General features: G+C 49.2%; 1 protein-coding gene across 1 annotated transcript in view; it reads right to left on the bottom strand.

The window, feature by feature from the left end:
* The window catches only part of CTPS1 (CTP synthase 1), a 29609-nt gene that overhangs the window by 6583 nt on the left and 462 nt on the right, over nucleotides 1–22564 (bottom strand). Inside the window, exons 2-12 of the mRNA XM_002928917.4 lie at nucleotides 18643–18821; nucleotides 17614–17784; nucleotides 14970–15070; nucleotides 14092–14208; nucleotides 11670–11753; nucleotides 10759–10839; nucleotides 6923–7074; nucleotides 5725–5857; nucleotides 2772–2860; nucleotides 1977–2071; nucleotides 1206–1268 (exon numbers count right to left, since the gene is read on the bottom strand). Of these exons, the coding sequence (XP_002928963.1) occupies nucleotides 1206–1268; nucleotides 1977–2071; nucleotides 2772–2860; nucleotides 5725–5857; nucleotides 6923–7074; nucleotides 10759–10839; nucleotides 11670–11753; nucleotides 14092–14208; nucleotides 14970–15070; nucleotides 17614–17784; nucleotides 18643–18808 (1252 nt within the window). The 5' untranslated portion in view covers nucleotides 18809–18821. The remainder of the gene's footprint in view (nucleotides 1–1205; nucleotides 1269–1976; nucleotides 2072–2771; nucleotides 2861–5724; nucleotides 5858–6922; nucleotides 7075–10758; nucleotides 10840–11669; nucleotides 11754–14091; nucleotides 14209–14969; nucleotides 15071–17613; nucleotides 17785–18642; nucleotides 18822–22564) is intronic.

Here is a 22564-nt window from a genome sequence, read left to right as displayed (position 1 = left end):
GCCCGCAGGGGCTCAGCAGCCCGAACGAAAGGCCACGCTGCCTACAGAGCAGCCACCACGCCCTCGGCGTGACCGGGAGGCGGCCTCTCAGAAGCAGGTACAGGGAGCCCAACCCTCACGGTGAGCTGGCCACAGCACAGCCACTCGTCCCTCGTGGAGCCAGACTGCTTTTCACATTCCTCACGATGCTTGGTTTCTTTTTCGTACAACTTCTGAGGTCTTTCTGGAAACCTCCTGTTTGTCAGCTAGGCTACCGAGACGACAGGGGCTGTGGTGGGCTCTTTCATCGGTGGCCCCAATGAGCTTCGCCCCCGCGGTTGCACTATGTGGTCCCCTCCCCCACCAACCGCACTGGGCCTTGGGACATGAACAAGCTTGTTAAGTGCCTGCACACTGGGCCTGTCATTTTGGAAGCCAGCAGGTCGCCTTGCTATGAGACGCCTCGGCTGAATTAGTGAATGATGAGCCTTGCTACGTGGAGAGAACCATCTCAATGTCCCTGCTGGGCAGAGCTGAATGCATGGCCCGGTGAGCTGATATACCACAGGGAGCAGAAAACCAGCTAGCCGAGTCCACTCACCCCACCGCATTCTGAGACATGATACAACATTGTTGGAAACCACAGTTTCGGGTGGTCTGGACCGTTAGCGAGGCACAGAGAATTTCCTACTTGCCAGGCACCGTGATGGGACTATTTACAAGCATTATTTCATTGGATTCTTACAACCATGAGAAGCAGGTACCATTATCACCCCATTTCACAGAAGAAACAGAAGCCCAGAAAGGCTGAGGAACTTATCTAAAATCACCCACAATAAGGGAGAGTCAGAAGCTGGGCCCAGGTCTGACCAGCTCCGGGGCCCAAGCTCATAATAACTGCACAGCCTCACGCAGGCCAGAGCTGCCCTGCTCGGCACCAGCTCAGGGATGGTGGCGATGGTGATGTGAGTGCGGGCCTCTCCAGAGCTGGAAATGCAGGCGCAGAGAGCCAGCCTGCCTGCTCAGCTGTGACCCCTCCTTCCTGTGGTCGGCGTGGAGGAGCCGCGCTTTCCCTCCAGACACATGGCAGGTCCCCTCTACGTCTCTACCGCGAAGCCAGGCCTGGCCTTCTCCACGGTCCCCAGTCACCCAGTGGGTGGCAGGCTTCATGCCGTCCAGGAAACACTTCAGCAAGAATTTTAACAAGGTTTTTAATGAACACTCACCTTGCCATCCCAGCACATTTCTTGAAAATTCAACCACTGCCAACTGCATTCCTAAGCACACACCTTGTGGGGGGGAGGGAAGACACAAATGCCATTGAAAAGGCCGCTCCTACATTTCCCACCAGCCTGCCCTGGACTCCGTGTCCCGCCTCCTCACAGAATGACAATCACAAACTCTCATAACCCCCCCCCAGCCCCCTACCAACAAGCACCCTCTGCTGTTTTAGCTGTTACCAGCTTTCAAAAACTGGGTCTAAGCTTTCGAAAACTTCTCATATGAAGATTCCAGGTTCTAGAAGCTATACAAATTTTAGGAATAAGCAATATTCTATTCATACTTAAAACTTCAAGTTTCCCTATCCTCTCTCATTAAGTTCCCATTTGCAACCGATCAAGCTGAAAATCACTAAACTCTGCGGCACCAGGAAGCATCCAAATCACTTAATTTGGAATCCACTTGGGATTCCAAGTGGGGATGTGCGTGAAACTCAGCATCATGCGTCCTGCCACACAGCATCATGCGTCCAGCGAACGGACACGATTGCCTGGTTGCTATTTCACCCTCCCCGCATTCCACGACATCGACACGGATCTATAAGCTTACACTTTCCACGCTAAGAGAGTCTGAATTTCTTCCCAACAGAACCAAAGCAGCTTCCACTTGAGCTGCGATCTAGAAAGACGGCATCGCTGCTTGGTTCCGATAGCCTCCCTGAGTTTTACTCACAGGCTCCCGTGCGGCATCCTTTCTTGATCTTTCCTACTCCTTACCCAAAAAAGGCTTCTTCTGTTTCCGAGCCCAGGCGATGGCTTGGATTTTTCCTTCTGTCCCCCGAACACCAAATCCCCCTGGAACCAGCACTCCGCTGTACAAGAGAGCAGAGCACACGGCGATTGGCCCTTCCCACCAGCCCAAGGAGCCATGCCCAAGACACTGATGCCACAAAGTCACTCCGTGTCGTCTGCTACTGGGGCTATGACAGTGATTTCGAGACTGCCAGTGAGCTGTACGTAAACACCATGAGCTTCGAAAACGTGCGCTAAGTGCTTACAGGTCAAAAAAAAAAAGATGGCACACACGGATTCTTTCCTAATTCTAATATATGTTAATATAAATCCAACTTTTTACTTCTTGGCTTAAAGGGCTCCCTTGCGTGGGAAGGCTCTCTCAGAGTGTCTGCTGAGCGGGGGCCTCGGTCGTAGTTGTAGGGCTCTAGAACATTCCAGTGAGCTAGATTTCCTGCTGATTGTTTACTCTTATAAATGACAGCTGCCAAAAACAAACCACGAGAGTCTGCTGACGGGTCCTCATCAAATGTTCCGGGTGAAGGTCTTTACATAAACTCACCAGTAGACGCAGACAACAAACGTGCATGAAATCAGAACACGTTTCCTTCCGATTCGACTCTATGGATAAGCTGTATTTTTACAAGGCTTAAATCATACAGATTAAAAGATCTTTAAAAAGCAGATCACCTACCACTAGCACAGGAAAGCACAGGGCTGTGCTCACTTAAGCCCCCTCCCCGGAAGCCCCCGGAAACCCCGGGCAGGGCCGCGACTCACTGAGCGCTGCACAGCTTCTGCCAGGCTTCGTGGTAACGCACGGGCTCCTCCTGCAGTGTGCTCAGCTCCAGGTCGGCAGAATCTATGTACTGGGAGCACGGGCAGGGAGAGAAGAAGCAGGCCGTCACTGCAGCGCTGCGCTCTTCCTAATTCCCAAGTAATAGTGTCAACACCCTGTCTTCCGTCCTTTAAAATAAAGTGTCAGGGGCGCCTGGGGGGCTCAGTCGGTGAAGCGTCTGCCTTCGGCTCAGGTCATGATCCCGGGGTCCTGGGATCGAGCCCCCCATCGGGAGCAGGGAGCCTGCTTCTGTGTCTGCCCTTCCTCCCCTCTGCTCCTGCTCTCTCTCAAATAAATATATAAAATCTTTTTAAAAATTAAAAATTAAGTTTTTAAAATTGTAATCTTCATATATTTAAACTCACTGATTTTTAAATAAATTTTAAATTCTTTCTTATATTTTAAAATACAAATGTTGCCTTCAAAAACCATTTGCCTCCCCCATCCAGCTCTCCATTGGCTCTGTTCTCAGCCCGCTGGAGTCTAAAGTGTTCTGTCTGGGGGCGCCTGGGTGGCCAGTCGGTTAAGCATCTACCTTCGGCTCAGGTCATGATCCTAGGGTCCTGGGATGGAGCCTTGCATCGGGCTCCCTGCTCAGTGAGGAGCCTGCTTCTCCCTCTGCCTGCCGCTCCCCCTGCTTGTGCTCACTTGCTCTCTGACAAATAAATGAAATCTTTAAAAATAAAATGAAATGAAATGAAAAAAAAAAGACAAAGAAAATAACAGTGTTCTCTCTATTCAGAATGCATTTTTCCCCCGCCTGTCTGCCTAGACTGCTCTCCATCTTTCCACCTTTACTGAAGTGTAACTACGGAGTTATACTCCGTATAACACTCATGAGTTCTGTCAACCACACAAAGGTGACCACCACCTCAACCAAAGATAAGGAAAACGACTGTCATCCCAAAACGTTCCCTCTGCCCCCCCAACCCCCTCCTCTCCACGTCCTGCCCCGGACACCCCTGGCTCCGCTTTCTGTCACCACAGACGCCCCTTTCAGAACCGCACAGAAACACACACACAGCACGCAGCCTTCCGTGTCTGGCTTTTCTGGCTCGGTACGTTTCTGAGAGTCATCCCTTTGCTGTGGTGTCACGAGTCTATTCCTTGTTGTCCCTGAGCAGTCTCCCTCTGTGGAAATACACCACAACGTGCTCACTGACTCATGCCGGACACGTGGGCTGGTCCCGGGTTCTGGCTGCTGAAATAATAGAACTCTTGTGTAAAAATATTTTGTGTGGACATATGTCTTCAGAGTGGGTATCAGTGAATGGAAGTGCTGGGTCACAGAGTGACTGTACGTGTCCCTTTGTAGGAAAGCGCCAGGCTGTGTCCTCGACGGTCGTGCCGTTTCCCCAGCAAAGCCCAGAGCGCCACACCCTTGCCAGCACGCTCGGCCCCTCCGGCGGGTGTCCGTGTCTCACAGCAACGTCACGTGCATCTATCTGCGGACAGCTGAAGGCCGATCTGACAGCCTTTCCACATCCATCGGAGCAGCTTTTATGAAGCGTCCACTCAGACCTTCTGACCCCCTTCTTATTATGTTGTTCACCTTCTTCCTACTCCTTTCTGCCCAATACCCTGCGATCACTTCCCTGAACCTCAGGGGAAGATGCAGCTGTGGCCCCTGACAGGATTTATGACCCCACAGGCCTGTCTCCAGACCTCCTCCAGTTCACACTTTGCCATCCACTGAGTTCCCAACTAGTCCCCATCTCCAAGCCCCTGGATACATGCTGCCTTCTGTCCCAATGCCCTTCCCATCTGCCTCACCCATCTTCCCAAACTCTCCAGAGTCCCTCTTTGAGGAAGTCTGCCCTCCTCACATGTCTATGCAGGCAGGTCCCTTCCTCTTCTGCATGCTCCCCTCACACCTTCGAGACCTCACGGACTCATTCACCTCCCGGCCCCTACCATCTACCACGAAAGGCACACAGACTACGTCCAAGTGGGTATGACAGATGAATGAGCCAAAGAACTAGCAAAAGTCAGTCAGGGAAGTGTAATAAGACCCTGTAATTTTTTTTTTTAGATTTTATTTATTTATTTGACACAGAGAGAGAGACAGCCAGCGAGAGAGGGAACACAAGCAGGGGGAGTGGGAGAGGAAGAAGCAGGCTCCCCGCTAACAGGGAGCCCGATGCAGGACTCGACCCCAGGACTCTGCGATCATGACCTGAGCTGAAGGCAGCCTCGTAACCATCTGAGTCGCCCAGGCGCCCCAAGATCGTATAATTCTTAAAATGTATACAATGGGTCATTTCTACAAAAACCTGTTCACCAGCACAAAGCAAACTACATGATGAGGCTGAGAAACACCCGGAGAAGGAAGCGGCCAACCCCAACGACTGCGGTGAGGACGGCCAGAATCTGAGGCCTGACCCCCAAGACTCCACCGCCTGAAGAAGACAAGCAGGACCGTGCCCTGACCCTCCATCAGCTCAGCTCTGCCCGTCCCGTCACGGAGCAGAACACAAGCCGTTACTCCCTGGGCGCCGCGTGTTCCAGGCACCGGCCAGGCAACCGGGGACACATTTCAGAGAAGCCTCTGGCTCTTGGGGCTGGATGTTGGCGTTCCCCCTTCACAGACGACCTACGTGGAACAGCAATGTGCCTCCGGCCCTCCAGGGCTCCCCGTGCCCGGGGGCAATTTTACTTGGTCACCAGATACTCAGATTCAACCATTCGCTCTTTCTCGACTGCTACCCTGACCATCTCTCCCCTTCACTGTGTCCTGAAAATGTTCTACTGTTCTCTCTCAAGGCCAGGAGCGGCCATGAATCCTTTCTATTCCTAAACAGAAACGCTGAGTTCCAAGAATATGGAGGAGATATGCGTACGGCATCTGTGAGAATCCAGAAGCCCTCCCTGTAGAGACGTGCCACCCCTCCTTACCTTGATTTCTAACTTGTGGTTGATGGCCAGTGCAGAATGCTCCAGAGCTTTAATGACAGACGCATACGAGTCCGAGAACTTGGTGTATTTGCCCACAAGGGCAATAGAGCAGGTCTCCAGCAAGCGATCGTATCTATCACACAAAGGCCAAGAAACACATTATTTAGAATGTATATGCCACCATGAGATCAAAACTGCTTTCTAAAAAGAAGAAAAACATCTCTGGGAATCATATAATGCGTGCAGGTAAGATCTGAGTTCTACAGACAGAACAGTAAAGAGGAAGCTACTTTCAAATCCATGTGGCAGGCTTTGCAAAGAAAGTAGGATTTTAGAACCGGGCATGAAGAAACGGCTTCCAAATCTCATACAAATTTTTTTTTTTTAAATTAAAACCCCAAAGAACAAAAAAAAAAAATTAAAAGATGATTCATAAGAGTTAATGTGATGAAGGGAAGAGTCAAATCAATTACGGGACATTAACACAACAGTCTATATTCACTAAAAATCTTCACCATAAAGTAACAGAGCAAAAATGTTTGTAATATCGTGTGAAACCAAGATCCCAGCGCTGTGCGCCGTTCTCGTGGCTGCCTGTGGACTGACGTGGAAACGCACAGACTGACAGGGAGAACGTCAAGAGGAAAACGGCATCACGGAGCAAGGCAGGAGCGCCCGGCCCCGCGCAGCCACAGCAGGCCGGCCGGCGCTCTGAGGCGCTGCGCCAACACCCCTGAAGTGAGGAGAGTGCATCGCTGACCTTTAAGAGGAGCGGGGACGGTTCTCAAAGCGAGAGGCCTTGGTAGCAGTAGTGACATGAGACCGGAAAAACCCCGGCTCATCCTCTTCTGGTGGGCGGTGGGCGGCACATTCCCAAACACAGCTCAGCCGTGCGGGGGGCACCCAGGACGGCCGCGGCCACGGTCAGCCATCCGGGCAGGCCTCGGGTACGAGTGCTCCCCCACGGCCACCAGACGCCTGTTCGCATGGATCTCCTAGTCGAGGGGACACAAGGCCACTGAGCTGCACTCGGCCTTCCTCATCCCTGATGCAACGACCTGAGGGCTGAGAGCCTGTCTCTGCCTCTCCTACCACCGAGTCCTTTCCTAGCGTGAGCTGACAGCACACCCAAATTCCCGGAGGCCCTCCGGAAAACAGACATCAGGCCCGGACCGCCAGCTCCCTATACAAGGCAAACCTGTCTGCCATCTCTTTCCACTTCATCAGCATTTTTCGCGGCTGCCTCTCGATGGGAAGGTCAAGTCTCCGGAGAAAATAGTCTACGACCCCCTGCTCCTCTAGTAACAAGGGGACTCGGTAGATGGACGAGACATCGTGGACGCAGATCACCTGCGTAGAAACGAGCAAAGGTTATTTAATAAAAACAAAAACAAACTGGGCTGGCAGCCTCCTATTGGATTTATCACCTTCGGAAAATAACTTCTAAATCTGAAAATGGCAAAGGCAATCTTCTAGAAAAATATACGTTACCAAAACTGACTCAAAACAGAATAAAAAATTAGTGGCTAATCGCTTATGAACATGACTGCAAAAATCCTTAAAAAAGAATCAGGGGCGCCTGGGTGGTTGAGTCAGTTAAGCGTCAACTCTTGATTTCAGCCCAGGTCATGATCTCAGTGTCATGGGACTGAGTCCTGCATCGGGCTCTATGCCTGCCCTCAGGACATAGTCTGCTGGAGATTCTCTCCGTCTCCCCCGCCCCTGCTCACTCTCTGAAATAAATACAATCTTTTTTTTTTTTTTAAGATTTTATTTGTTTGACGGACAGAGAGACGGCCAGCGAGAGAGGGAACACAAGCATGGGGAGTGGGAGAGGGAGAAGCAGGCTCACAGCAGAGGAGCCTGATGTGGGGCTCGATCCCAGAACGCCAGGATCACGCCCTGAGCCGAAGGCAAACGCTTAACGACTGAGCCACCCAGATGCCCCAAAATAAATAGAATCTTAAAAAAAAAAAATAAAAAAATAAAAAAATATCACAAACCAAACCACGAATGTCGCTTAAACAAAGAATAAATTCATGTCCAAGTAGGATTTGTCCCAAGAACAGTGGCAGTCAAACTTGCCTGTACATTAGGGTCACTTGGGTGAGCTTTCAGAAATTCACGAGCCCATCCCGCACCCCACCCCACCTAAGCTAGCCCCTCTGGGGTGGCAGGGCTGAGTCTGAAAACCGCTGCACAAGGGTATTCAGCAGTGCAGTTCGCTACATGAACAGATTAAAAGAAGGGGAAAAGTCGCCTCAGTGGACGCAGATCTAATAAAAACTCAAAACCAATTCATAGTAAAAATTCTTGGTGAACTAAGACTATTAGGGAAAAATGTGAAAAACATTAAGGAAAAAAAAGCCCACAGGAAACGTCATTTGGGTCTCAATATTTAATATTAATGCTTAATCTGTAAAGTCTGCAACAAGGCAAAACCGGCCACTATCACTACTTCCACTCAGTGGTATACTAGAGATATTACCCACGACAATTAAATAAGAAAAATATATATATATATGAACGGGAAAATAAGAAACAACTGCCAAGAAATGCATATAGTATCACTGCTTATCCACAAAAACCATGAGAATTTACAGGTAAACAATCAGAACTTGCAGAATTTCAGTAAGGCTGCTAGGCTGGAGATCAATGAGAAATCAACAGGTCCCTATACATGGGTCCTATCTGTTTAGGAAATGTAATTTTTTTTCTTTTGTAGGCTCCACACCCAGCATGGAGCCCAACACAGGCCTTGAACTCACGACCCTGAGATCAAGGCCTGAGCTGAGATCAAAGTCCCACGCTCAACCGACTGAGCCGCCCAGGGGCTCCTAGGAAATGTCATTTTTCAAATTTTGCCATTCATATAGTTACAAAAGTTATGAATACCTAATAAATACATCTAGAAAAAAAACTTTACAAAGATAAAGAAATCTTTAAAAAGCACCTTTATAAAAAAAAAATTATAGATTAGTATTGAAGGATAGTCTTTCCAACGAACTGGCTATCCACAGGCAAAAAGACAAATTTCAACTTTTACTAGAAAGTTGCTATCCATAAAAGTTAACGCACAGTGGATCCCAGGCCTAAATATAAGACCCAAAATTATAAAACTTCTAGAAGAAAACATGAAATCTTTGTGGCATTTGTTAAATGTAGTTCTTGGATATGAGACCAAAAGAGCAACCTATCAAGAGAAAAATGAATACACCGAAGTTCAGAAGGTAAAGCTTTTGTGCTCCAGAAGATATCATTAAAAAAATGAGAAGCCACAGACTTGGAGAAACATGTGCAAATCACGTACGTGATAAAAGACTACTGTTCAGAATATACGGAGAATTCCTATAACTTAGTAAGATCAGCAACTCAACTAAAAAACAGGCGAAAGATTTGAAATTCAAATTTAAATCTAGAAACGCTTGTCACATTTATTTTACAAAAAATAGTGTCTATCACGGAACTGAATTACCTTCACTTAAGGCGAGAACTATGTCAGATAACTGAAACGCATGATAAGAAGACTGCTCATAACAGTGAAATTATGCGGATGCTCCATGTACAGACAGCTCCTGACTTACGATGGCCTGCGCTAGGATGCTGTGAAAACTGCACACGTCGGTAGCAAGGGCACCCTGCACTCTGAATTTTGGTCTTTTCCCAGGCTCGCATAGGCCGTGTACCCTCTCGTGTGGGCGGCGCCACCATCGCCGGGGTAGACCACCGACACGCTTACAACCGCTCTGTTTCCCACTTTCAGTACAGTGTTCAATGAATTACACAAGATAATCAACACTTTATTGTAAAACAGGCTGTGTGAGATGATTCTGCCTGTAGACTAATGTTTACGTCTTCTGAGAACATTTACAGTAGGCTAGCTGTGTTAACACATTTTCAACTTAAGATATTTTCCACTTACAGCAGGTTTCCTGGGCCTTAGCCCATTGTTAAGTCATGGAAGATCTGTATTTAGTAGGAAGCGGAATTCCTGAGACAGAGCTCCCAGCTTGGGAAGCACACTGGAACACGGATCTCAGGCCCCGGGCCACGCTCACACGCGGACACCTGAGTGCTCGCGGAGATGGGGGGTCAGAGGTTGTCCTGCTCTCTGCACTTCAATGCCAGTGACTTTAACTCTTTGACCCTCACTTCCACATGCCCTGTCGTCTGGTAAACGACCTGCTCTTATTTCAATGCTGCTGCTTCCTTCTCTCCTCTCTAGGCCAGCCGGGCCCTCCTGCCTCATCTCCTGACCCTCAGTAACCCCGCAGCAAAGCAAACCACTCACAACCTAATCACAAATCCCTGGACCACGAGTGCGACCTTCCCTGTTCCTCTCCTTCAGCCGACCTGACCGCAGCCACAGTCTCAACTTACCACCACCAGGCCTTCCCTACTGTGGCCACACCGGACAGACGACAGGTCCCCAAATTTTGAATTCTGAATTTTGAATTTAACAGGTACCCTCCACTAGCACATGTTAACAAAAGAGACTAAAATAAGTTTAGAGCCTTAGACACCAGGCACCAGGAATACAAAGCTGAACGAAGTGGTCCCTGTCTTCAAGAAGCTGAGTCTGTGAGTAGAGACAAACATGGACAGACACACACTCACACACACACACGCTGAGGGGCAGTGTAACAGACCCACCACCCGCACCCAGACACAGAGGTCGCCCAAGAAGGATCAACCTAGAGGTCTGAGGGGGAGGTGGTCTTTACAGGTAAAACTTCTCGGACAATACCGTATCCGGGCTGAGCCCTGAAGGATGAAAATGAGCAGGGGACAGCCAGGCCAGCAGGGAGGACGACACCATGCAGCATGGCTGGAGCAGAGAGTACAAGGAGTGGGGAGAGAAGTGACCAGAGAGAGGTCAAGTATGTCCAGAAAACCACAGAGCCAACAGCATGAGTTCCAGGGAGCAGTCTACTGTCTGAACTGTGAGGTAAGCAAGCTCCTGCAAGTGGCTAGGAGACCTGAGGATAACCAGAAGCAAAACACGACTGACGTGAAGACGGAAGTCCTACTTACCTGTTCAGGTTCAACGTGGCAGAACATGGATATCTTCTCTTTCACTGACGTGTCAAGAGGATTCGAGCACCTGCACACCACCTAGCAGTAAACAAAGCGAGACGTTCAGACAGAAGAGCGGGATCTCGAAGCTGGGGTTCTTCCCTGACTGAAATGGGAACAGACATCACCTCGGAAGCCGATGAACACGTTACACGTTAACTCCGGCACAATGCAGGCCCACTCTGAAAATCGGACCTGTTCCTAAACTGAACTTCCTAAATCCCACTCTGGAGAAACATTAAGAGGGTTGCCGCGCAGAAGAACACGCAGCCACGACCTACAGGAACCACCCGCGGTTTCCCTCACTTCAAGTCTTGGGTAGGAGGGAGGGGACGTCGAAGGACGGACGGGGAGGAGAGACAAGGCACAACCCACGCGTGCCCGTGAGGCCATCTTCGTAAAGGCCCCAGCTCAAAGCACGAACCCCGTCCCCCCACCAACATCAAAAAGCACGCCAACAAAACAAAGGTCTTATCTGCCGGGGGCAGAGACTGTCTTTCTTTCTTTCTTTTTAACTGCAGTACGGTTGACACATGGTGTTGCACGGGTTTCAGGAGCACGACATAGCGACTGGACTCTATGGCCTATGCGGTGCTCTCCACGAGTGCGGCCATCGGTGCCTCTCATCCTGGGCCTTACTCACGTCCCTCACGTCCCTCACCGGAAGTCTGTGGCTGCCGTTCTGCCCCTCCCCCCACGCCCTCCCTTCGAGCAACCACCAGTTTGTTCTCTACCTTTATGGGCCTGTTTCTGCTTTTTGTTTGATTTGTTTTTTCGATTCCATATAAGTGAAGTCACACGGTACGTAGAGGGGAGATTTAATTAGGCATACAAGAGCACGCTGAAACCAGGCAATCGTAAAACCTTACCAGATCTGGAGAAAGCCCAAGCCCTCTGAGCTCTCGAACGCTGTTCTGGGTGGGTTTAGTCTTCTGCTCCCCTGTTGAACTTGGCTATTTTACAAAAGGGAAAAAAGTTCATTTCTCTAGCATAAAGAATTTTCCGGCATGACTTTTCTCTGAACCCTTTATTATCAGTGTCTAATTTAGCTTTTATTTCTGTCAAAGGTGCACGCACATGTATCTTAGAGTTCCACAAGGTCTACCCTAAGGACAGTGGTACCGGCGCCCACTGAGACCCTCCCTTCCCCAAACCCCACGGGCAGCCACCCTCCCACTCTTCAACGATCATCCTGGTATGCTTCACATTACTTCTTGACATGCAGTTTGAGACGTGTCCTATTGACTCCACTGTTAGACAGAGGAACCCTCTCTACACTACGTATGCACCTGTCCCGTGCCTACAGCCCAGGATGCCTCTCCAGCGTCATCTGTGTTTAAACATTTAAATCCTGCCCATCATAAACCATGCATCATGCTTTTCCTTTCATCCAAATTTGGTTTGTTTCCCTTGGTTGGTGTTTCTGTTTTGTTTTCTTAATATGCTGAGTTTCCTAAGTACTAAATTACCCCTATTCTCCTCTCACACTTCGCAGACTTGCTGGGTACAGAATTCTAGGTTGGAAAGCATTTTTTCTGGAGTACTTGTAAAGAAATAGTTTCACTGTCTTCTAGCTTCTAGTACTGCTGCTGAGAAAGTATAATACCTTACTCATTCTGGTTTTTCTCTTTACAGCCTTTTAGAATGTCTGAAATTTCATAGTGATGTGCCCTGCTGTGGGTCATTTCCCATTCAGTATACTGGGCATTCGGTAGGTCCTTTCAATCTAGAAACTAATGTCCTGAAATTTCCTTGAATTCTTTAGATCAAAGGATCAGAAAACTTTTCCTGTATAAGGCCAGGTAATGAGTACTTTAGGTTTTATGGGCCATACAGTCTGTCACAAGGACTCCAGCTCTGCTGTTTTTAATACAGAAGCCACCACAGACAGCGCACACACATGGGCACAGCTGTATTGCCATACAACTTTAACAGCAAAAACCGGGGGTGGGCTGACTTGGCCTGTGGGCAGTTTGCTGACCCCTGGTTCCGATGACACATCCCTCTCCATTTCTCTATTATCTTCTGGAAATCCTAGCCCAGTCCTCTCATTCTCTTAGCCCTGCTCTCCCATTTCCTCTCTTGATCTTACGTACTTCCTCGGGTAGTTCTTCCACCTTCTTTCTCTCAAGTTTTTCATTCCTGCTATCCCATTTTTGATTTCCAAGAATTCTTTTCTGTTCTCTGAATGCTCCCTTTTTAGGGCATCCAATTCCTGTTTCATGGATGCAGTTTATCTCCCCTTTGACTCTCTGAGGACGTTAGTGACAGGTTGTTCTGGTTTGTAAGTTTCCTGCTTCCTCCAGAGCCAAAATTTCCTCTAAGTTCTTCTTTGTCCCACTGTTTTGATTTCTTGTGCATCTAGGCGCTTTCTCCAAATGTCTGGTGATCATTGGCCACCAGCTGACATTTAAAAGCTAATTGGAAGTTCTGAGTGAGTGGGTGGGGGTAGGACCCTGGGGTCCCCACTGTTTCTCTGGGGAGCCTCTGAGGGCAGTGTGTTTTCTCCTGGGCTAGCCATACACCCCATCGTGAACCTCGCGTGGCCAGTCCAAGCCTGGCTGTGATGATTCTGGGAACCGAGTGGCAAAAGAAGGCAGGGTGTCCTAACAGCATAAAAGTGTGCTTACCCCCCCCAGTTTTACTTCAGTATTACCGCTCGCAACTATTGCTAGTATCTGCTTGTCTAGAATCCCTCTCCAGAGAAAAAGCTTCAGTCTTCAGCCAAGGTGGGGAAGGGACTGATGCCCAAGCATGCACATTAGGGAAGGAGATGCTGGGGTCTAGCTGCTTCTCAAAGAGCAGTTATCATGAGCTGCCTCCCAGCCCCCAGTGCACCTGGCGCTGTCCCTTCCTGAGCCTCTGGGGGTGGCGCCGGGCAAACACGGCCGCTTCTTGGCCGGCCCTGCTGCAGGCTCAGGAGTCTGCTGTCCCCCGTCTGCTACGTCACTCTCTACGCGTCACCTGCTTTCTGGCTTCCTATGTGTCGTGCCCATCGATTCCTTCACATTATCTATCTCTGTGTTTCCCTTTACTCTAATCGCAGCAGGGTCTCACCATGCGGTAGAGACAGACGGACACCTCCAAGCCGACATCTTCAAATGCAACTCCCCTGGCTAATCTTCTATAAGGTTTGCATGTGATCTTTCCAGAAGTATGATTACAATGATTCTAAATTCACAAAGAAGGTCTTGGTCCCCTGCACCTCACATATGTAAAACAGATACGGGATGAAAACCGTCGTCCTCTCTTTCTTCTCCATGCCCCCGAAGTAAAACTCGAGTGCCTTACCTGAGGAACAAGACTGACGTGAATATTACAAAAGTTCTCTCTCTTGACCTTGAACTGGAACTGACGGAAGGCCTCAATAAAGGGCATGCTTTCTATGTCTCCCACTGTTCCACCGAGCTACAAGAACAAAGTTATTGAGGACGTCAAGCACTAAACCTTCCTCTCGTGGTTTAGCTTCCTAACAACGGCACCTCATCATCTCAGCCCGGGGATCAGACACAGCATGACGTGGACACTCTGAGACCGGATAATGTCACTTGGCAGTAACTGACATTTCCTTAAGCCGAAAGCTTACTTTTCTGGACAGGCTCTCCACTCCCCAAGGTTAGAGATCTGGCCGAGGAAAAGATCGGGTGAAAGATACACTAGAAATTTTATTTGTATGAACTCACAAAGCAAAGAAACCTGAATCTTAGATATACTTAGTTCGCTGTAAATAACTTTTGTTGAAAAAGTATCAGTTATAAAACTGCTGGAATTTGAGTCTCCTATTTCTGTAGGAACATAGATCCAACAGCTAGGACCAGCAGAACAGGAATAAAGGAACTGAAAGCAGTGGGGCTCCTTCAGAGAGATGAACGTTCCTACCAGAGGACAGCTGAAGGTCAGCTGACGTTCTCCAGAGACAGAGGAAGATGTGTCCCGCTGCTCTTACTGGCACAGTCCTCAGTGAGTGAATGTACACACGCTGGAAGGGGAATCGCTTGCACAGAGGACTGCTTTCGATGGCGTGGCCATTGCCAGGATGAGTACTGTGCCCAGCCCTGCCCCGCTGCAGTGAGGAGGGTCAAGGGCCCCGCAGGGCGCTGTCGTATCGGGTGCTGATGGCTGACTAAGGAGGTGAATGTGTACACCGGGTCAGAAAGACCCCTACGAACCTCAATCACGCACACTTGGGGTTCTAGGCCGTCTTCATCCACAGGTATTAATGCCTGTCTCATGACCCACTCCTGAATCGCGTCTGTGATGTGAGGGACGACTGCAAAAGAGCAAAGAAACACACACCTTACACTTCTGTCAGCACCGGTGGGGGCCGACGCTTACTGTGACGATTAGGTGCTGCGGTCTTTGCCTGGAGTAGTGATGGGGTCATAAAAATACTGTTGAGACCACTCTTTTTTTTTCCTTTTTTTTTTTTTTTTTAAATAAAAGCTCTTTTTTAAAAAGATTTATTTATTTGAGAGAGAGAGAAAGAGCACGAGCAGCAGGGGGGAGGAAGACAGGGAGAGGGAGAAGCAGATTCCCCGCTGAGCAGGGAGCCCAACATGGGGCTTGATCCCAGGACCCTGAGATCATGACCCAAGCCGAAGGCAGACGCTTAACAGACTGAGCCACCCAGGCACCCCTGTGGAGACCACTGTTAAATGGCATTTAAAAATCTCTGGGCCCACACTCCCTGTGGCCTCCTTTTCAGGTTTCCAAGCCGTGGCTGGACACACAAGAGGGTAAGGCCAAGAGTGTGTCGGAACCCACATCAGAGCCCCGGTACCCTGGGCAGAGGCTACCCTGGCTGCACCCCCACTCAACGGACCCTGCGGCCACGCGCACCACTTACTGCTGAAGGCAGCCACTTCACACTGGGGGCTTTCCAGGCCCCTGTTCTGGTATGTTCCAGTTTGGGAAAGGATAAACAATCCACGGCTGAGACAGTACGGTAGGGCAGGGTGGGTAGGGGCACAGCATCTGGGGCCAGAATGTCTGGACTCAAACCTCAGCTCACCACTCATCAGGTCCGGATCCTTGAGTGGATTCCTGAACTAGTCTTAAGCTCGGTTTCCCTGTCCGCTCAGTGGAGATAACAGCGTCTGCTTCAAAAGGCTGTGGAATTTCATGCGACACTGCTAGTAATATGCTGAGCACAGTGCCCCGCATGCCAGCGCTCCGCTCCGTAAGGCCAGCTCGGCGCAACCCTTGTTAGAATCCTGGTCGCAGGACTCAGAAGGCCAGCTCCTCAGGGGTAGGATTACCGTTTGACTTGCTCCTCATTTAACCGGCAGTGCCTCAGGCACCAGGATACGCATTATTTACTCCACGCACAGCAGCCAACGGGATCTTTTAAAAACGCAAACAGAGCTGTCCCCCCCACCCCATGTCTTAAACTCTTCAATGGCTTCCCACTACTCTGAGTAAAATCCAAACTCTGGGGCCATGGCCCAGCAGGTCCAGTGTAACCTGGCTGCAGGCCACCTCACCCATCTCTCCACGCATCCCCCGGTCACCGCCCTCCACTCCGGGACCTCCCTGACGGAGCCCCTGCAGCCCGGGCCTCTATGCGGGCTGTGCCACCCCCTCCGCAGGCCCCCGGCTGCCCCCTCCTGGAGACGCCCCCCCAACCACCTATCCAAATGGGCTGTCCCCACGCACTCTCTCTCCTCACTATTTACTTCCTTCACAGCTCTTATCAGAGTTTCATCTGTTTTGTGTCTCCCACACGGTAGCCTCTGTGGGGGGGACAGCCTGGCTGGTCTCGTTCATCACGTAGCCCCAGGGCCAAGGAGGGTGTGACGGCAGTTGGGTATTCAAAAAATATGTGGCAAATGAATGCATACACAAATGAATGCACTGGAGGCCTAGAACAACAAACCGTATGACTGAGACCATCCTAATTCCTAATTGATCCCCTTTCTGTGTGTCAGGAACTCAGAGAGACTTTCTCGCCCTCCCAACAATCAGGAAGGGCAGGTAGTTGTCTCCGTTTGACAGAAAAGGGAACCAGATCCCAGGTTCAGTAATCTGCCTGTGTTCACAAAGCTGGTAAGTGGCAGGGCTGAGATCTCAACATGACCCCATGCACCCCGAATTGGACCAGGACGGCCCCAGACTAGAGCTGGCTGTCGGCGTGACCCTCGGCTTTCAGTTCAGCAGTCTTAGGCCAAGAGCAGACTCACTCTCATAGCTCAGAAAAAAGCCCCTTTTCAGCACCCCCCCCCCAAATTCGGACTTCTGCCATTACCTTAGACCAGTGGTTTTCCAACCCTACCTTTCAAGAGTGGCAATTTTCTCAAACGAACGCTGTGGGGAACCCCAGGGCAGCAGACAGACACAAGTGAAGCTGGCTCGGGAAAGCGCAGGAGGCCCCGGGCCCCGCCTCTCTGACCTCCCCAGGCCCACGTGTGCCCATGACCGGCCTGCAGACCAGTACGCACAGAAGCCGTTCTTTTCCTACCCCTGTTGAAGTCAGCCCCCGATGCATGACGTTACACACGCCCCTGGGCTTGCTACCCTGACCTAGCTGCCTTCATCAATTCACACTCATCACTGCGTAAAAACAACAGCCCTCTGGACTCACACCCCGCCGAGGGGCTCACAGCTTCGGTGCCGTTCTCAGAGCGGCAGGGGCTTCGTCACGTGATTTTTTTGGAGTAAACAGCCATACAGCTCTGAATTTTCAACCCAAGGCATAGGTCAGTAACCATACCTTGACACTTTCAGGCTGCAACTGCATCAAAAGTAAATTTCTGTACGCAAAAGAAAGCAAAGTGCTTAAGATTTTTTACACCTTGAAGGCAAATCCAGTTGTACCTTGGACGGTTTTCCCCAAGTAATCTCCTTTGCGTTCCTTGTTGATGACATACTGGTAGATCTTTCCAGTGGTCAGATTATTGTCCTTGGTTAGCCGGATGTCAAGGAAGCGCTCATAGTTCCCCAGGTCAAGGTCTACTTCCCCACCATCATCCAGCACAAACACCTCACCTGTGAGGAAACAGCACACACGGTCAGGGTAAGTGAAAAACGTATGTCAGGGCAAACGTGAGTCTCAAAATGTAAACACTCGGATAGAGCAAAGTCCGTATTACCTTGACACGAAGCACAGAAATTTATTTCTAGAAAACTAAATATGACACAAAAGAAAGACAAATCACCAACCATTCTCCAAAAGGTAATAGCATACTTCCAGTCTATCAGAAAGCTCAGTCTGAATCAGAAGTAATGAGTGAGCACGCAGCAGAAGGAAATCAAAGCCTCAAGGACGGTGGATACAGGGAGCTTTACGGGAGCAGCGTGCTGTCTACGGCAGCCTAAGGAGAAAGAACTTTCAACAAAGCCTCCTACTTCAGCAGAAAAAGGTTTCAGATGGGATAAAAACATGATTTCCTTCAGAACTCACACTGGATATTAAGGTCCTGTTGATTAGAAAAAGCCAACTTCCGGGCTACACTTTAGTCCCAAACAAAGTTTCCCCGGTTCCTCTGTTTAGCATTCATTCCTTGACACGTCATTCTGGAACGTTTGCCCAGGATGGTTCATTCCTTCCATCACAATAGAAGAGGAGCTCAAAAATGGGAAAGGAAAAAGGTCTTGTTTTCCACCTCGGAGAGAGGGTTCTATTACAGAACCCCCTAGACTCTCGTCACTACGCTGCCTGTTTAGATTTCTGCTTCCTCTCTGTCTAGGTGAGAAAAGCAAATTCTGCTACACTAAGAACCTTTTTGGAAGGGAGGAAATACAAGTTATGTTATGCAAAATACACACAATTTCCAAGAGCTGACCTGTTCTTTCACTACTCCACAATTACTGTTTTAATGAAAGAAAGAAATGCATTGTGCTTACCATGTTCATACGGAGAGAATGTTCCTGCATCAATGTTAATGTATGGGTCAATCTTAATTGAAGTTACGTGTAAACCACATGACTTCAGTATCGTCCCCACGCTGCTGGCGATGATTCCTTTTCCGATTCCTGATATAACACCACCGGTAACTAGTATGTACTTCATTTTACTTTTCGACCTGGGAGTAGGAGAAGGAAAAATTACAAATAAAATAGATTTCCACGAAGCACACGTATCTGGGTTCAAAGGCTAACTCTGCATCCTCCAGGAGCCTGTCTCCCTATCTGCCACACGACTCTGGTAGGTTGTTATGTGGGACCCTAACCAATACTGCCTGGGATCACTGAATGGCTTTAGTCAAAGAGGGGTTGAAAAACAACTCGCTAATCAAATAATGCAGCTTTTGTTTAAAGATCTGACAACTAACAACCTTGAGAGACAACCCAATAAAAAATAAAATGTAAAAACTTAAAAGCAGCTCTGCTGATAGAACACTGTGCCCCAAATGTCGGCTGACATAACCACTGGACCCTGGGGTACGTGGAAGCCGGCTCCTCATTATTTTCCCTGCACGGAAAGAAAAAAAGATCTCAATATTGGATGAGCAGTCCGATTGCCCCCGAAAGAGAGCAGGTCTCTTAACCTACAATGCATCACCAAGAAAACAGATTCTCTAGGTTATGGAAGAGAGAATAAAAGAACTTCAACGTTTAAAAGGAGTTGCAGTGAAGCCTAAAACTCCTCTAATTAGAGGCTGTTCTCTCCTGTAATTTACTAAAAACTTACTCCTTGTCAGCAATCTCGCCCAGGTGTGCCATGAGAAACTGTATATACTGGAGGAAAAGAACATCACATACCAAACCAGCCTGAAGCACATAATGGGCAGAGGACTCAAAGAGAGGACAGATTCGATTAAATCCAAAGAGCAGTGCAGCTGTGGCCAGGGAGGGAGGAAACAGATGTGGTGAGAGATAAAGGAGTGGATGGAGGCGGGAACAGCAGAGACACGACGTGAGGCCACAGCAACAGGCTTGCCAGGGAGAATTTATCACTAGCTTCAGAGGCCCAGACACTTCACTTGGTCGGTAAATCCAAATGTGACCAAAATGAGAAACACGATCTCCAAGTAGAAGAGAATGCTTGCTTTGGCAGGGTCAGGACATTTTCCTCCTCAGGGAACACTTCATGTGAAGCCAAATTATAATAAAAATAAGCTAAGAAAGGAACAAGGAAACTGGGGAGTTCTGCTTCAAGCATTCCCCCACCCCACTCCTCCCCAAGGCAGGAATGAATACCCTTGGCAAAGTAGGAATGCTAAAAGGACTTCGCCCGCGGACAGCAAGGAAGACGCCAGACCATCGCTTGCTCTTTCTATGCTGGTACAGCATTTCCAAAAGCGTGCTCCCCGGTTTCTGCAAAATGTATATGGGGTTCCCATAAAGTGTTTTACAGACATATAAATCAGAGAAATGCTGTTAAACAGTCAGTTGGTTTAATGCCAGACCTCCAGTAGCCTTTAATAAGTTAATGCACACTGTGATCTCCCCAAATGGGTATACAGTATACAGTTTTCCCAAATTCGTTTGACCCCAAGTCCCTAATATTTGGGGGGGACACTACTCTTGTCACCTCACAGTCAAATGGCTCCTTACGGACACATGAATATCAGATGTGGCTACATTTTAGATGCGTTCTAATCAGGTATATCCCTGACACTATACCTGGTCTCAGACTCAATTTTAGATGTTTCTAGAAAGTCGTCTGCCATCCCAAGTGGGTTACGGAGCAGGTTACTTTTACAGAAGACTCGTCTCATCCATTTGCCTTTGATTTGCCCCAATCTTGCTCTAAGAGCAAAGCTCTAAGAGTAATAGCTCTCTTGAGGGAAGATTCCTGCAGTTTCCCACAGTACCTGTGCTCAAAGACCAGGGGGAGAGGCTGACAGGACCCACTCACTCACACTGATGGGCAACCGAGCCCCTGATAGGTGCTACTGTGCTGCACACTTTGGGGACCACAAAACTTTTTTTTTTACTTTTATTCGCATTTATTTTACGCAGAATTACTACCGGGCCACAGGTTTTTGTTTCTTCAGTTTCTTCTGAAACTTTTTCTTCTGTGCAACCTCCTCTCCTGGCTTAGGGACAATCTGTTCTTTCTCAGTCACGGCCACCTCAGTGTGGCAGGGAGAGCTCATGTATGGGTTCAGCGAACCACAAGCCCTGTGAGGCCACATCCTGGGGACTTTGTTCGTCTGGATGTGCTCAATGACAACACTGAGGTGGGGTACACTACTGTTGCCTCTAAACCATTAAGTTCAGCATTACTCTCTGCATTTTTAAGCATGTGCAGTAAAAATTCAGCACTCTTTGGCCCCTGACCCTGGGTGCAGCCCCACTGTTGGGCCTGGCCACACCTACCAACTCCATTATTGTAGCAACAGAAAGGCACACATTGCTTCTGCAAAGTGAGACTTGGTGGCTTTTCGGACATGCATACCCGTGATGGCCTGAGCAGTTTCACATATGTTCTTGGAGTGAACACGAAGACTTGAACCCCCTGATCTGCATGGTTTTGTAGGGTTTTCTGGGTGAAGTGAATAGTGAACCATTTTCAGAGATCACCTCAGGCTGCTTACAGGAAAAACGGGGACCACAAAACTTAATCAGATCTGGGCTCATAACTCAAGCTGCTGGCAGTCCAGTTAGAGACAAAACATTTACAAATAAATGAGTAATCCAGTGATGGTGGGAAACAGGGACAACATATGAAAGGCATACTTAGAGAAGACAGAGCAGAAAGCTTTCAGTGACAAGACCAGGGTATAGATCATGGGCCAGCAGAAGAAGGTGTGAGAAATCAAGGCAGGGAGAGGATCCAGACTGCTCCTGCTTCGTTGACCTGAGACTTGCAGTGGGTCTTCAAGGACTCACTGTAAGACATAAAGCATGGGGAACAGACCACAGTGAACGGGAAGGTGAAGGCCATCAACAGAAAACACAGATAGGGCCAGGGAAAGAGAGACGGAGACCTGGGGGGAAGACAGTGGGAAATAAACTGGAAATGTAACCAAGGGGCCAAATCATGGGGAAACTTGAGTGTCCTATCTGAACTTTATTCTGAAGGCAATGGACACATTAAAAGGTTTTCAAGCACAATAGTCACATAAATGAAGACGCCTCGGAGGCCCCTGGCTGGCTAGGTAGGTAGAGCAAGTGACTCTTGAGGTCGGGGTTGTGAGTTCCAGCCCCACCGTGGGTGTAAAGATTACTTAAAAATAAAATGTTTGAAACAGCAACAACAACAAAAGAATTCTTAAAAAGCAAAAACAAAAAAGGGGGCGCCAAGCTGGTTCAGTTGGTGTAAGAAGCGACTCTTGATCTGGGGGTTGTTGAGCTCAAGCCCCACGCTGGGTGTAGAGATTACTTTAAAAAAAAAAAAATCTTTAAAAAAAAAATGCATCAGAGCAATTCGACAAAGATGTAAAGGAAAAAAAGCTTTTTTCTTGTTAAAAATGTTCTGCGATCCACCTCCAGCCCCACCGCTTGTGTACCGAGACCTGTCAGGTCACTCAAGCGGTTCGAAGCCCGGGTCCGCACATCTGTAAAATGGGGTGAGAATCTCCCCCATCGCCCGTCACCAGGGCTGCTGAGCGCCGCACATCACGATGAGTGTGGACTTGGAGGGCCACGCACACGTAGCGCACTTCTCTAAAACGCAGCCTGCTCACTGCGGGCGGCCGGGGGGCGGGGGGCGGCCGTGGGGCCGAAGGGGCCGCAACCGAAGCCCGGCGGGCGGGCGAGCTGCAAGGCCCCTTCCGCCCACGGGAGTCGGGGCGCGCCCGCGGGGCCGTGGCCAGGCCGCCGAATCCGTCCCCCACGCGGCGGCGGTCTCGTACCCTGAACGCCCCCCGCGAGGCGG

The sequence above is a fragment of the Ailuropoda melanoleuca genome, chromosome 2 (assembly GCF_002007445.2).
Source record: "Ailuropoda melanoleuca isolate Jingjing chromosome 2, ASM200744v2, whole genome shotgun sequence".
NCBI lineage: Eukaryota > Metazoa > Chordata > Mammalia > Carnivora > Ursidae > Ailuropoda > Ailuropoda melanoleuca.
The sequence above is the reverse complement of the archived record's forward strand: the minus strand, read 5'-3'. Positions and strand labels throughout refer to the sequence as shown.